At 38.0% G+C, this 15,198-nt stretch overlaps 1 protein-coding gene across 2 annotated transcripts in view; it reads left to right on the top strand.

Annotated features, from left to right (window-relative positions):
• UGP2 (UDP-glucose pyrophosphorylase 2) overlaps positions 1–15,198 on the top strand; it is a 52,434-nt gene that overhangs the window by 4,539 nt on the left and 32,697 nt on the right. For both annotated transcript variants that reach the window (XM_034953260.2, XM_003830893.7), the window contains 2 exons: positions 10,677–10,804; positions 12,204–12,311. In XM_034953260.2, coding sequence (XP_034809151.1) covers positions 10,691–10,804; positions 12,204–12,311 — 222 coding nt within the window. In that variant the 5' untranslated portion in view covers positions 10,677–10,690. The remainder of the gene's footprint in view (positions 1–10,676; positions 10,805–12,203; positions 12,312–15,198) is intronic.

The raw sequence follows: 15,198 nt of genomic DNA, 5'->3' as shown, positions 1-15,198 counted from the left end.
CTGAATACAGTGAACAAAATTTGTTTTGAGCTCTTACTATGTATGACGTACTATATTAGGATTTCTGGCATATCCCTTATGGTAGGCACTGAAGTTCAGCAGATCTGGGCATTACACCTAAGTGTTGTGTACACCTGTTTTGAATGTAGTAGAATGGTTGCTATACTTGGCTTGTATCTCCTTCTCCAAATCCTAGGCATTGTGCCTTACAGGAAAGCTGGGTATCTCCATCCTCAAGCACATTGACCATAAACTATTAGGTGGAAATGTTCAATTAATAAAAATATTGAGGTAGGCAGGAGAGTTCTTAGTATATATTTCTTGGTCAAAAAAAAAGGTTCACGTTTCTTTGGTCACATCCCCAAGTCTCTGTCCCTCAGGCACTTAACATTCCTTCTCTTAGGAAGACCTTTCTTTACTGGATCTGCAGCATAATTCCTAGCTATTCTGCTGTTGGGTCACCTTCTGCCTACTTGTGACATTCCTTCTGCTTCTGGTTTTCCTTGCTCCAGGGATTGTTCCAGGGCCCCCAGTTATTCTAAATGGATGTGAGTACCATCTCTTCCCTAGCTGAGTGAGAAAGGGGGCTCCCTGTCATAGTTTAAGGTACCAGGGGCGGGGGTCATCAGCAGCTGTGGGTTTTTGTCAGGTTTGTCAGTGGGTGCCATTTGGAATTTTGCTTTTAAAAAGTTCTGAGAGTTATGGGGTAATCACTCTAAATGTTTTGAAACTTAATAAATAGTGAAGAGAGTAATGTTATCTAGCCAGCTAAGGCCATAATGGATGCTAATGCTCTAATATTAGAGGCATTGTTTTTTTTTTAAAAAAAGATTCTAAATGTGCCATTATCTATCTAAATTATGTAAAAATGTCCCTGATGTTCTTAAATTGAGGTACATACTTACATTTCAGGGAAAGCCATTTAAGTACCTCTGTCACTTAAAAAATGCTTGAGGCCTATCAGCTTTCCCATTTGTTAAAATTCTTTTCATAACTTTTTTGGTGACTCCTATTTGATAGATGGCAGCTAGCCAGGGAAGATTACTGAGCTAATTATAACTGGAGGGGTCTCCGAGGAATACAGAGATGAGAAGCATTCTGGGGCCTGGTTCTTCTCAAATCCTAAAACCAAATTTAGCCTGTTGCTGATTATTTAGATGATGAGGGCACTTTTAGCACAGGGATAGTGGCATGGATTTGAGTGAGGACAAGAGCCATGAAAATAATGACTAGGGCATACCCCTCATTTTTTAAATATCTGATTTAAGATTTATTATATTGTTTGAAGAGAAGGGTTTAGTTAAATTCAGTCACAGTTATAAATGTAAAAAAAAAATTCTAAAGAAATTTAAAATGAAGAGTTGAGCTGATGAAAAGTGCTGTTTTCCAACATGGACCTTGTAATCTCTGTGGTTAAATTGTCCCTGTTCTTGCTAACTCAGCCTTTCTTCTAATAACATGGATGATTTTCATTTGTGAAAGTCTACTGAGGAAAAAAAATTGATAAGGGACATTAGAGAAATTAGAAATATTAACTGGTACTCTTTTTGGGAGTGCCATTTTAATATTCTGAATAAATTGAAAAATGACCTTAAAAGGAAATTCAGGTGTTATTTTAGTCCGTAGGTATTTTCTTGTAATACTGTTTCACAGAGACCCTTCCCTTTGTTGGTATGTATTATTTTTCCCTTCATAGATGAATTATAGCAAGTTTAATTAAAATAATGGGATACTTAGATTGTGTGAGGAACATCAGTTGGCCTAATAATGAAAGTGTTTCAAATAAAAGAAATATACTGTAGTTTCCTAGTTCCCACCAAGCTTTTTGCAGAAGTATAGGCTTTCATGCGCGTCCGTGTGAAGAGACCACCAAATAGGCTTTGTGTGAGCAACATGGCTATTTCATCTGGGTGCAGGTGGGCTGAGTCCGAAAAGAGAGTCAGCGAAGGGAGATAAGGGTGGGGCCATTTTATAGGATTTGGGTAGGTAAAGGAAAATTACAGTCAAAGGGGGTTTGTTCTCTGGCGGGCAGGAGTGGGGGTCACAAGGTGCTCAGTGGGGGTGGTTTTGAGCCAGGATGAACCAGGAGAAGGACTTTCACAAGGTAATGTCATCAGTTAAGGCAAGGACCGGCCATTTACACTTCTTTTGTGGTGGAATGTCATCAGTTAAGGTGGGGCAGGGCATATTCACTTCTTTTGTGATTCTTCAGTTGCTTCAGGCCATCTGGGCGTATATGTGCAAGTCACAGGGGATGCAATGGCTTGGCTTGGGCTCAGAGGCCTGACATAGGCATTATGAGTTCTCAGAAAGTTAGCCATATTAATTACTGAAAAGTTAACATAAACAGATATTTGAAAGTCAACCTGGATTATCTGTGAAAATGAAGAAGAGTGTGTTAACTTTCTGTAATGCTATTCATCCTGATATCCAGCATTTATACTGTTGGAGAAAATTCCAGCAATATGAATAAATTAGTAGGGCAAGTTCTCTGGCTTGGGGTTTAATGGATGAGAAAATATGATTCAGTTACTACCTTTTTGGTTGGATAGAATCTCTTTAGAAGACAGAGTTTTTCTAAAGACTGTTGCCGTTTTGACATAGCCTACAATTTCTTTTCTAAATATCATATTTTGAACTTGGAGTAATAGTGTTTGAAATTGTGGCCATCTTGGTCTTGGTAATTGAATGGATTGTCCCAGGCACAATGACTATTAACTGAAACCATACTTCTTAGATATTTATTTATTTATTCATTGAGACGGAGTCTTGCTCTGTTGCCCAGGCTGGAATGCAGTGGCGCGATCTTGGCTCACCACAACCTCCGCCTCCCAGGTTCAAGTGATTCTCCTACCTTAGCCTCCTGAGTAGCTGGAATTATAGGTGCACGCCACCATGCCCAGCTAATTTTTGTATTTTTAGTAGAGACAGGGTTTCACCATGTTGGCCAGGCTGGTCTTCAACTCCTGACCATGTGATCCGCCTGTCTTGGCCTCCCAAAGTGCTGGGATTACAGGTGTGAGCCACTGTGCCCAGCCAATTCTTAGATATTTAAAATTCCACTGCCAGGCACGTGTCCTTCTATTAATAACACATTCTTTGAAAGTTGGCTTTATGAAGCTATCAAAGAAAATTAAACTTTGTGTGTTTTTTGATTGGGTGACTTATGTGTGAGAAAAAAGATAATACTCTGTTTGAAAGCTGTTTCCCAGTTTTCTTGATTGGTGATGCAGGCATCTCCTTTAATTTGTTGCACAGTAATTGTCTAAGACTCAAATTCTGCCTCTGCCAACAGTTCTGTTGTTTATTTTTCTCAGTCATTAACAAATGAAATCGATTGTGCCCCCAATCCATTTTACAATTAAGGATTGTTTTTGAGAAACATGGAGAAATTGGCTATGTTGTCTCGTTAATATACATAAACAATAAAATGTTTCATTTCCGTAAAATTTTTAGATATTTCTGTTAGTTTTTTCTGTGTAAATCAAGAGAATTGTTTCTTTGTGATTTCGCTTGTGTCCTAAAAAACAAACAAAAAGCCATTAATTGTCTTCATGGACCAGAAATTAGTTGTATTATGCTTAGTCTCCTTTTTACTTGCTAGTCAACATATTGTAAAAATACTATTTCAGGGGATCCTTTCTTTGACAGTAGCTCTTCTTGCTCCTTGGCCACAATGAAAATGTGATTGGAGTTTGTATTTTCTTCTATTTGCTGCTCTGGCAGAAGCTGATGTAATATTTCATTTGTGTTATATGCCTGCCTAGAATTTTAAAACTTCCAAAGAGCACAGGAAAACAGAACAACATAGTTATATCCACTGTTTTGGGTTCATTTGTGCTAACGGTAAAATGCTTAGCCTTGGTAATAAAATATTTATGGAATGCATAAAAGCATTCTTCGATTTTTTTCACTGCTTAGACAACACAGTGTATAAGGAAGAGTTGAAGAGCATGAGATGCAGTAAGAAAGTATTATTCTAATTGTAGTTTTAACCTCACATAGCAGACATAGTTGAGCTGCCGGTTTTCATTCAGATTTAGTGGCAAACACCTGGAGGTGGTAAACCATGTAAATACACTGTAACTGAGAAAGGAGAGACCTTGCTCCAGAAGAATGCGAAACAGGGCGCCAGGCAACAGGGTTTGAGTTCCAGCTTGGCATTGTGTCCTTAGGCAAGTCAGCATCTCTGGGCCCCTGTTTCTTTATCTCCAAAATAAGGAATTGGACTCACTGACCTTAAAGCCCTTCTAAGCATAAAAGTTTCTCTAAATGCACACATAGCAAGTTACACGGCAGGACTACCGGATCATTTTTTGGCTTTTCATTGTGATTTTATGTTATACCTCTTTCTCTTCTCAACAAAGGAGTGTGAGGCCTTTTGTGATGACTTTCTTCTCATCCATTAAACATAAAACAAAGTGGTATTATTTAACAAATCTCTTCTGAATGTTCTGTTTTCCATAAGTAGTGTTTTCTTTTTCCTTTGAGATTTTAAGAGCTACTCTATTGTATAAGAGTAGGGTTAATTTTAATTGTTAATGAGAAGTCTGGTTTATATATAAATTGTAGCAGTTTTTTTTTTTAAGTAAAGCAATGCATGATTAGCAAAAATCTTTTTTAGCGAGCTGCTCTGCATATTTGTTGCTGCAACAGTTCTTGAAAGCCTGATATCCTTTTATTTTTGTTATCAAAAAGCATTTATTAAGCATTCATATGAATGTAAAGCTGAGTCATCTAAAAACATATCTCAGTGTAGTCAGTTGACAGTCTAATAACTTTAGTATGAAAAGATCATATAAAATTATGTAAGATGCAACTTAATTGAATTTACTTTTCTTAATTTATCATTGAATGACATGGAATATTTTTTCTATATTTTTCCCTAAATTAAACTAAATGTAAACATATAAATTGCCCAATTTTGTTTAATCTCTAAAGTTAGTGAAAACATTACATTGGCATTTATATTGGTTAATAAAATTGAAAAGAAATTTAGTAGTCATTTGTCTAGACTAGCTATCTGTGTGAAACTTCTTTGACCATATCCCTGATACTTGACTAATAAATCAGCCTCTGCTTGAGAAGCCTTAGGGACTGGGGCTTCAGATACTTATGACAGTCTATACTTATCTTAACTCTGCCTTTCTGTGACCAGACATCATGGCTCTTGTACAGTTTCACTTTGGGCTTACTAGGCACTACCTACACTAGACTAGACTTTGCCTTCTGTATACCCAGAGCATAGCTGGATCATAATAGGCTCTTATTTAATAAATGTTACGTGAGTATCTACTATATCTCAGGCTCTGTGTTTGGCAGTGGGAATACAGCTGTGAACATTACAGACATATACTTTCACAGAATTTACAGTCTGTTGGATAAGATAAACATTGAATAAATTTTTAAAATTATGATGTTATAAAGGAGAGGTACAAGGATCTAGCATATGAGCATGTAATAGGTAACTTAGTTTAGAAAGATTTCTAGGAGGATAATCTCAGGTAATATTTAAACTGAACTCTGACAAATGAATAGGAGCTATTCAAACTACTATTATATGAGAATTTAAGTCCTGATCTACAGTTTAGTTACATACCATTATTAGGCACCTGTACTGTGCAAGGTGCTAAGGTAGGTTTTGGGAAAACAAAGTTGCATGACATAATGTAGTTTTTTCCCCCTCAAGAGAATATGTTCTAGGATTGCAGACAGACATTTAACTAAAGAATTGGGGTTTTGAGGGGTGTTTGATATAATACAGAGACAGGAGTGATTAAAACTCCCAAATCAGTTGTGGTAGAAAGAAAGGCCTCTTGGAATGTTCAGAAGCCACTGCTTAGAACACTAGGAATACCACCATCAAAATGACAGAAGCTAATCAAGTAAAACAGTTTGAGTCTTTGGGGATTGAGAGATCAGGGCGGTTTCCCAGAGATTGGGATGATTCTCATTATTCTGGAACTCATACTGGGCCATTCTTATTTTTCTACTTTTTTTCTCATTTCTGCCTCCCCTTTTCTAAAAGTGTTGAGTGGTATTTGAAGTGCATGGTTTCGAACAATCTTATAGTTAGGATGCTTTTAACTTCATGGAGCAGAAAAATACCAATTCACTTGGCTTTCAAAAATGAGGGTCTTTTTATCCCATAAATCCTGAAGTAGGATATGCAGGGTTGGTTAATTCAGTACAAAAGCTTATCAGACCTTCCTTCTGCTGTGCTATCTTTGACATATCTGCCTCATTCTTGGGTCAGCTTCTTTCAAGGGCACTAATCATGGCAGAAGAAACGTGGGGTGATTGGTGGACACATACTCATTATGTGAGTAGAAAAAATACTATCTTTTCTCATGTATGTCTTTTTTCAGTGAGGAACACCTTTCTCCAAAGTGCTGTGACAGATTATACCCTTATGGCTTACTGGCCAGAATCGTATTACATTTTATGCTTAAACCAATCACTGGGAAGGCTTTGGACCAATCTGGGCCTGGTGCCGTCTCTGAAACACAGGGCATTGGGGCAGGGAGTTGGTGACAGAATAGCATTGGAGTAGCAAGAAGGATGAAGAATATGGCTGTTACAAATATGTTAAGATAAATGGAGTGTAATCTACCAGAGCTACTCAAAGCCATACTGGCAATGTTTGGTTATTAGATATGCATATCTTTCCCACCCCAAACGTACTGAATCAGAATCTCTCTGGAAGCTTACCCAGGAATCTGTGTTTTAACCAGCCTCCAAGTGATTTGTATGTACATTAAAGTTTTAGAAGAACTATTCTAGATGTCCCAAATGGAGTAGGAAATTGCAGCCTTTAGGCAGTCTGCTTTCATACTTTCATTAGCTTTGGCTACTCCAAAAGATACTTCAGCTTGGCTTTTGAGACATGCCTGGATAAGGAATTTGTATTTATTTCCATAGGCAATGAGAATTTCATCAAGCAAGGAAGAGAAGTGATATGATGGGGGTTGCAGCTTAAGGAGATCAATCCATCCGCCTTGGCACTATTAGATTAGAGTGATGGGCAGACTAGTTAGAAAGCTGTTGTCATGACTAGGAGAATAAAAATGCTAGGGGAACTAAGGTAGCAGTAATGGAAATGGAAAACAGTGAATGGAATTACAGCAATCATTTAAGAAGTTTTGATATTGCATTGTCCAATGTGAGGGGAAAGGTGGGAAGAGCCAACTATGACTGTGAGGTTTAAACCTTAGTTTCTATGGAAATGTTAATGCTGTGGAGAACAGGGTGGGCAAAAGAGTAATTTAGTTTGGATGATCAGTCATGTTTTGGACATGTTGAGTTTGAGGTACCCAGCTGGGTATCCAGGTGTCAGAAATCTTTAAGGAAGTAAAGAATGTGATCCTGGAGCTCAGGAAAAAAGTTTAGGATGAGAGGCACATGTTTGAGTGATCAGTAAGGAGAGTGGCATGAGAATTGAGGAGAAAAAATGGTCTGGGGACAGAATTTTAGGAATCTCAGGAGAGGAAAGGAGGAGCCAGTTAGGGAAACTGAGGTGTGGTCAGAGAGGTAAGAAAAGATATAGGATAAACTTGAGTAGTGGAACCCCATAAAGAGCTTTTCTAGGAGGAATATTCACAAATAACTGGGTTTAAAGGACTGTAATGAGCCCAGAAGAAGCTGGTTAGCTTGAATTGGTTGTAAATCTAGCCGGCATAGTTCATATTTCCTTGAAATAATCAAGATAGCTTTATCTTGATTATGTCTTGATTATGTCTTGAAATAATCAAGATAGTTTTATCTTGATTATTTCCAGTTGCCATTAAATTCTTGGAGTTTTATGGTTATTTGGATCACAAGTCATTTCCCGATTTAAGATTAAGTGGGCTCTCCAATTCTCTGACTTTGAGTATCTCTCATTGTGGATTTTCCAGGAAGGTTGGGACTGATCAGACAGAGGTGGCCTAGGGATGGCTCTTCAACTTCTCTGTTGCTCTTGGTGCCTTCCCTGTGGTTTTTCCATGGCCTGTGCATTATGAAACTAGCTTGTGTACTTATTTTGTTTGCGCCAGTGTCAGGGTGTCAGGGAAGGGTATTATGTATCCCTCTTACTTGCTGAAATACATGAAATGAGATCCATGAATTAAGAAACAAAAATATTCACTTGTCAGATTGACTGTAGCCCTCTCTCTTTTTTGGGTCCAGCTGGATAAAAAAGCCCATGATGTTGAAATTTTAGTTCTTATGAACAGAAAGAATTAGGAAACTGGGGGAAAGGAGGAACTTGTGAAAAAAAGTTATTGCCTGTTCTATCTGAAATTGACTTAAAGTATCTAGTAAGTCCAGTTTTATGTGGTGGGGAATTATCTTGTCTGTTGATTGAACGTAAGAAGAGGTTCTGATATAAATGCTTTTGGAGGAGAGTGTGGTATTTAGGGATTTTTGCGTCAAGGTTAAAGAGAGCCAGGCCAGGAAAAAAACATTAGCAAGGTATTTCTGCCTCACTGTGGTGGAATGGGACTAAAAAAACATGGCTTTGCTTCTGGGCTCCAACATTGGCCTGCTCTGTGACCTTGGATAAGTCATTCAACTATTTTCAACCTGTTTCCTCGTCTGTAAAATGATGAGAGTAGGTTAAATGCTCCCTCCCATCTATAAAAATGTTTGACTAAGGTAATGAAATGTTTGACTCCCAATCCACTCTATGTCTAAAGTCGTGGGGAATCAATTTTATATTGCTAGGAAATAGGGACAAAACACTTCATGAGGTTAGAAATCTTGGATTATTCAGAGGATTTTAGTTGACCTTCCTTTAGAAACACAACTGTCCTTGTCAGAAGTGTAACCTGAGAATGTTAAATCCAAGAAAGCTTCTAACATCTGTACTACTTTTCCTACCAGAAATTTCAGACCTTTCTTAAAAAATTCAGGATGGATGAAGAAGTCACCACTAAGGGAAATGGTTCCCTGCTCTGTGCCTCCTGGTCTGTGCCCAGATGCTGAAGATAGCTACACTTCTTGTCTAAGCACTCTTCCTTATTCTTTATTCTTGAATATTTTTTATTCGTTACAAGCCCTTCCTGATTCTTTAATCACTAAAAACAGAGCTTTTAGAGGGGTAGAAGAGGTGACAGGCTTGTTGTAATGTTCTTTTGTTTAAGCCGATTATATTTATAAAGAGGGTGGAAGAAAACAAATTATTCTTCATGTGCATTGGTGCTGTATCAAACAAAAGAAACAAAGGTTAGAGACATTTCTCGAGTTTGATCCTGTGTCTGGGATTTTTTCAAGTCTGCCTCTGAAACTTAGACCTGTGTTGACAGAGAGCACATGCAATATTAAATGTGAGTCTTTCAGCCAGCCTTTCTTAGCTTGGGTTGATAGGATAGTGACTTGGGTTCTGTGTGTTTTGACCTTAAATCATGTAAATTAATAAGTTATTGTTCTGCAGAGGGAGCTTCTAAAATGTTTTGTTTTGTTTTCAAATGGTTCTCATTTAGACAAATCTCAAACAGCTACTTTAGTTACTTCTAAACTTTGTAGTTACATTTAGTTTTATCTTATATGTTGTCTTTAATTCTATCTGTATAAATGTCTTTTATTCAAATATAAGTGAAAGAATTTATAGTAGGTGGAGTATATAAGGGGAAAGAGTTTTTAGCCTTATTGAACTGTGATTCTGCTAAATTAACAGGCATTTGTAAAAATAACTAGTTATCAAACTATTTGAATAGAAACTTTACAAATACATTTTTAAAATAAGATTGAATCAAATACTAAGGATAGAAGGGGAAGGGTGGACAAATAATCCAGTTGTCCCTATTTTATGAGAAGTAAATAAGATGATTACTTTCTAGATAAAGTATAAAACAGCCTGTGTTGGTATTTTTCTCCCAAGGTGTTTGGGTCTGGGGTGTTGTGTTTCTTTTTCTGTTTTTTTTTTTTTTTTTTCTCTTTTCTTTTCTTTTTGAGACAGGATCTGCCTCTGTCACCCAGGCTGGAGCGCGGTGGCGCGATCTCGCCTCGCTGCAGCCTCTGCCTCCTCGGCTCAAGGTATCCTCCTGCTTCAGCCTTCCAAGTAGCTGGGAATACAGACAGGCGCCACCACACCTTGCTAATTTTTGTATTTTTTGTAGAGATGAGGTTTTGCCATGTTGCCCAGCCTGGTCTCAAACTCCTGGGCTCCAGGGTCTACCCGCCTCAGCCTCCCACAGTGTTGGGATTGCAGGCATGAGCTGCCATTGCCCAGCCTTTTTCTGTAGTTTTCTACTTTTATTGTTTGTATTTATCTAAGAGGGATTTCCGTCACCTTTAGTGAGATCCATCTGTCACAGAAGTGCCCGGCTATGCCAAAAGCATTAAAAGTCTAGTCTGACACACGTAAGCAGTGCAAAGTCTTGGCTGAAATTGGGAACCAGAAGATGGCAGGCAGCCCTATGCCCTTCTCCTTTTAAAATGAAAACGTTGATACAGGGAAGTAGAGGCACCTTGGAATTGCCAGTACCTCTTAAGGGGTTCTTGTTTAGTGGAGAATATGAAACTGGAGTGAAACGAGTCCTAACTAGTTGACACCACTGAATTACTGCCACAGGATAAAGGGACCTTGGGATTGAGCCCTTTTCATTTGCTGAATACCAGAAATCAGTTATAGCTTACCAGCTGTTTGAATGGCTTCCTGGAGTTTTCAGTTGGTGGTTTTATGTTTTTGTTTTAAGATCTTAGCAAAGCAATGTCTCAAGATGGTGCTTCTCAGTTCCAAGAAGTCATTCGGCAAGAGCTAGAATTATCTGTGAAGAAGGAACTAGAAAAAATACTCACCACAGCATCATCACATGAATTTGAGGTAAGGAGGTCTCTACAGTGTTCCCCCCCCCGCCCCCCCCTTCATCTGTCTTCATGCTGAGTTGCTGCCGGTGATGATGATAATCATCACCTCAAATCAGCACAAGATGTACGATAACATCAAAAACAAAAAAATTAGAATTGCTTAACAATTACGGGCTTTTAACATTTGCCCTTTGTAAATCCATCATCTTTTTTTCATTTAAGCCTAGGAAGTTTTCAAAGTCATTAAAATAATCAGAACCAAATTATACTTTGTTCTGTGTTTTGATGTCATTGGGTGGAGAAATGCATACCTGTGTTCAGTTGTAATTGAGAGAAGTTAGCTTCATATGTCCTGCATGCCTTTTCCAGAGAGTCACTTCTGATAGAACCATGCTACTTTGACAATTGTCATAGAAGTTTTCCAGAACTGGGAGGCATTAACTTTTTTACTTATAAATCAATAGGTTAGTATTTTCATTTTTATATTTCAATTTATACTTAATGTTTTGAAGCTAGCTGTGTTTTCTTTCTTTTTGTTCTTTTAGTGAAGATTAATTTTCATTGAGAAGTAGAGAAAGATATTGGTAAGTAAGTGTAGCGGCCAGGCGCAGTGGCTCTTAGCTGTAATCCCAGCACTTTGGGAGACCAAGGCAGGAGGATTGCTTGAGCTCAGGAGTTTGAGACTGGCCTGGGCAACATGGCGAAACCCTGTCTCTACCAAAAAATACAAAAATTAGCCAGGCATGGTGGTATGCGCCTGTGGTCCCAGCTACTGGGGAGGCTGAGGTGGGAGGGTAGTTTAAGCCTGGGAGGTGAAGTTTGTAGTGAGCCGAGATTGCGCCACTACACTCTAGCCTGGACAACAGAGCAAGACTCTGTCTCAAAAAAAAAAAAAAAAAAAAAGTACAGAGCCAGTTGGAATTCCCATTAAACAAATGGTGTTTGTTTGTTTGTTTTTGTTTGTTTTTGAGACAGGATCTCACTCTGTCACCCAGGTTGGAGTGCAGTGGTGCAATCTCTGCTCACTGTAGCCTCAACTTCCTGGGCTCAAGTGATCCTCCCACCTCAGCCCCTGAGTAGGTGAGACTACAGGCACACACCACCACATCTGGCTAATTTTTGTATTTTTTTTGTAGACACCGGGTTTTGCCATATTGCCGAGGCTGGTTTCAAACTCCTGAGCTCAAACGATCAGCTGGCCTGAGCCTCCCAAAGTGCTGGGATTACAGGCATGCACCAACTATGCCCAGCCTGTATTAGCTTTTAGGATGTGAAAAAGTCTTGCTCCCTCCATGTCCTGATGGTGTAAGAATTTCATTTAACGATATTTTAAATGTGTAACTTATATCTGTCTTTATGTTTTTATTAAATATTAAGCATTCTGCTGGTTGTAACAATGACTTCTATTTTCACAGCACACCAAAAAAGACCTGGATGGATTTCGGAAGCTATTTCATAGATTTTTGCAAGAAAAGGGGCCTTCTGTGGATTGGGGAAAAATCCAGAGACCCCCTGAAGATTCGGTAAGTTTTAGATAAAATGTAGGAAAATGTAGGGTAATCTTGGACACTGGTTTTAACTTAGGACGGTTGGGTAGTGTAGGGGACCTGTAACAATCATGCGAGACAAGACAGGACTTGCTTTGAATTCTCTGACCCCTCATCCTGAAACTATGGAGACAGCCTTCAGCTCCTTTCCCTTCTTTTAGACCTCTGAGTCTTGCTGAGGTCCTCTAACAGTCTGATCTCCCTGTGGCAGTACCCAGTATCCCTGGATATGAAATGACTTTTGCAAAGTACTAAATATACCGTGTAAGAGCTTCGTTTACTTTGTTTCTTCCTTCTCTCTCCCAAAACATTTGATTTCTCATTGCCTGTAGGGTCATGGATGCTTAGCCAGACCTTAAAGCTCTCTTCTTGTATTTTATTGGAATACAGCTTCACTCATTAATTTATATACTATTTATCATAGCTTAAGCTAATGAATCTCTCTTGTTTTTTCCTAATGAGAAAATTATATATATAGTTCCTAGTTAGAGGTACGTTTATTTGCATATGTGGAAAATGTCTTTCAGTTCTTAATGTTTTAAAAATTATACATAACATTCTCACTATAAAAAAATAAGCTAAAAAATAAAAATCTCATGTAATGTTCTCTCTGAGGAGCCTCTTATTTTTGATGTTAAAGCTAAAATTCCTCTTGGCTGTAATGCTTAACAGTTACAATATGCATTTTTTTTTAGGGTCTGTTTTGGTCTTTAATTTCCTTGACCCTAGTGAATGAATTGTGCTTTATTTTTCTACTTTTAAGTAGTAGATTTAATAGTAGTTTCTTCCAAGAAAGAGTTAGAATTCTTCTGGATAGGTATGTTGTTTAAGAAAATAAGTAGGTATAAATTCAGTCAGATTTTTAAAAATGTTTGGGAACAGCCTAAAATTATAATAAATTTAGGCACTATTTATTCCCCCCCCCAGCCGAAACACTTATAACTTTTGCTTAGGAATTACCCTAATTTAAGTAACCTCACTTATATAATTTATGATGGACCTGGGTATAGAAGTGTAGTTTCTTTTTTCTTTTTTCTTTTTTTTTTTTTAGACAGTCTCACTCTGTCACCCAAGCTGGAGTACAATGGCATGATCAAGGCTCATTGCAGCCTCTGTTTCCCTGGGCTTGTATCCTCCCACCTCAGCCTCCTGGGTAGCTGGGACCACAGGCATTTACCAACATGTCTGGCTAATTTTTGTATTTTTTTTTGTAGAGATGGGGTTTCGCCATGTTGCCCAGGCTGGTCTCAAACGTCTGGGCTCAAGCAATCTGCCTGCCTTGGCCTCCCAAAATGCTGGGATTACAGACATGAACCACTGTTCCTGACAGTGGTTTTGGTCTTAATTCTTGCTTGCAGACCTGGGAATTTTTTGTTTTCTACTGTACAAACTTAACTTTTCGGAGACAGAGCCTACTTGAAGGAAGGCACGCAGATTTATTATGTTCAATATATTTTAGGGTTCAAGAATTAGTTTTTTTCAGTGGAGAAATCTATCTTTTGTACTTTGAGAGATCATGATATATAGTAGGGATTCTTGAAGTGGGGGTCAGAGGGTGGAGAAGGAAGGAGAAGAGGAATCATGGGATTTTTTCGGTTCAGTACTACCCTACCCCATTCCCAAGAAAGTTCTGATAAATTCTTTCAGGAGGCTATGCCCATGTAGTGAGCCATAGTTACTGATAGTAATACAGAATTGATATAGGACAAAAGAATAGAAATATAAAATAAATTCTAGATGTAATATGATTTTATGCCGTCTTTTTCTGTTTATAAAAGTGTAAGTCTTCATTAAAAGTGTCTTTATTTTGAAGCATAAGTTTTAAGCTTCTTCAAAAAATGTATTTGCAATCCCATATGCCCTTAATCTTGAAAATTTTGGAATGCAGAGGCAAAAAATAAGTTTGCTCTTCAACTACGTCATGAGTTTCTTGAGGGCACAAATGTGTTTTATATACGATATGCATGTTACCAGCTTTTGCAGATAGTTCTGAGAATACAAATCTTGAGCTAATGTTTGTTCACCTTGGTTCTTTTGGATTCCTCCTTCTAGCCTCCTCGTCCTACTCTTCTCTTTCCCATAGGTTTCCTTTCTCAAGTCTTAGAGATTATTATAGAGATCAATTTTCCTTTCAAAATGTAATTTTTAAAAGTGAACATAGGTCTTTTTTAAAAAAAATGCAAATAATATTTTATATTCCTGAGTAAAAAGAAATTACTGTGGAAGAACAGCCATTTAGAGTAACATTTCTCATGTCAGCCTTATAGCAAAGGTGTGACATAAACATTGTCATACCAGTGGATCTATATTTTTGTGTATGAGTTGACAATTAGCAGAGTCAGCCACCTGGTTTGTAAGTAAAGTTTTATTGGAACACACCCACACATTCATTTATGTATTGTCTATAACTGCTGTTTTGCAACAATGGCAGAGTTGAATAGTTGGAGTGGAGACAGTATGGCTTGTAACAAAACCTGAAATACTTATTATCTAGCCCATTTACTGACCCCATTTTAGTGTATGTATTTTCAGAACATCTTTAGTAGCTTTCTTTATTTCTTTGGCCCTCAGAAAACTGCCTTTGTCATTTCAGATGATCACTTTTAATTTTTATCTTTATTTTTTATTTTCTTTTAGAGATGAGGTCTTGTTCTGTCACTCAGGCTGGAGTGTAGTGGCACAGTCATAGCTCACTACAGCCTCGAACTCCTGGGCTCAAGAGATCCTCCTGCTTCAGCCTCCTGAGTAGGCAGGACTACAGGCATTGTGCCACCAGGCCCAGCTAATTTTTTTTTTTTTTTTTTTTTTTTTGTAGAGACGGGGTCTCCCTGTGTTGTCTAGGCTGGTCTTAAAGTCCTGGCCT

This window comes from Pan paniscus, chromosome 12, assembly GCF_029289425.2.
Source record: "Pan paniscus chromosome 12, NHGRI_mPanPan1-v2.0_pri, whole genome shotgun sequence".
NCBI lineage: Eukaryota > Metazoa > Chordata > Mammalia > Primates > Hominidae > Pan > Pan paniscus.
This window is presented reverse-complemented; position numbering and strand designations above follow the sequence as displayed.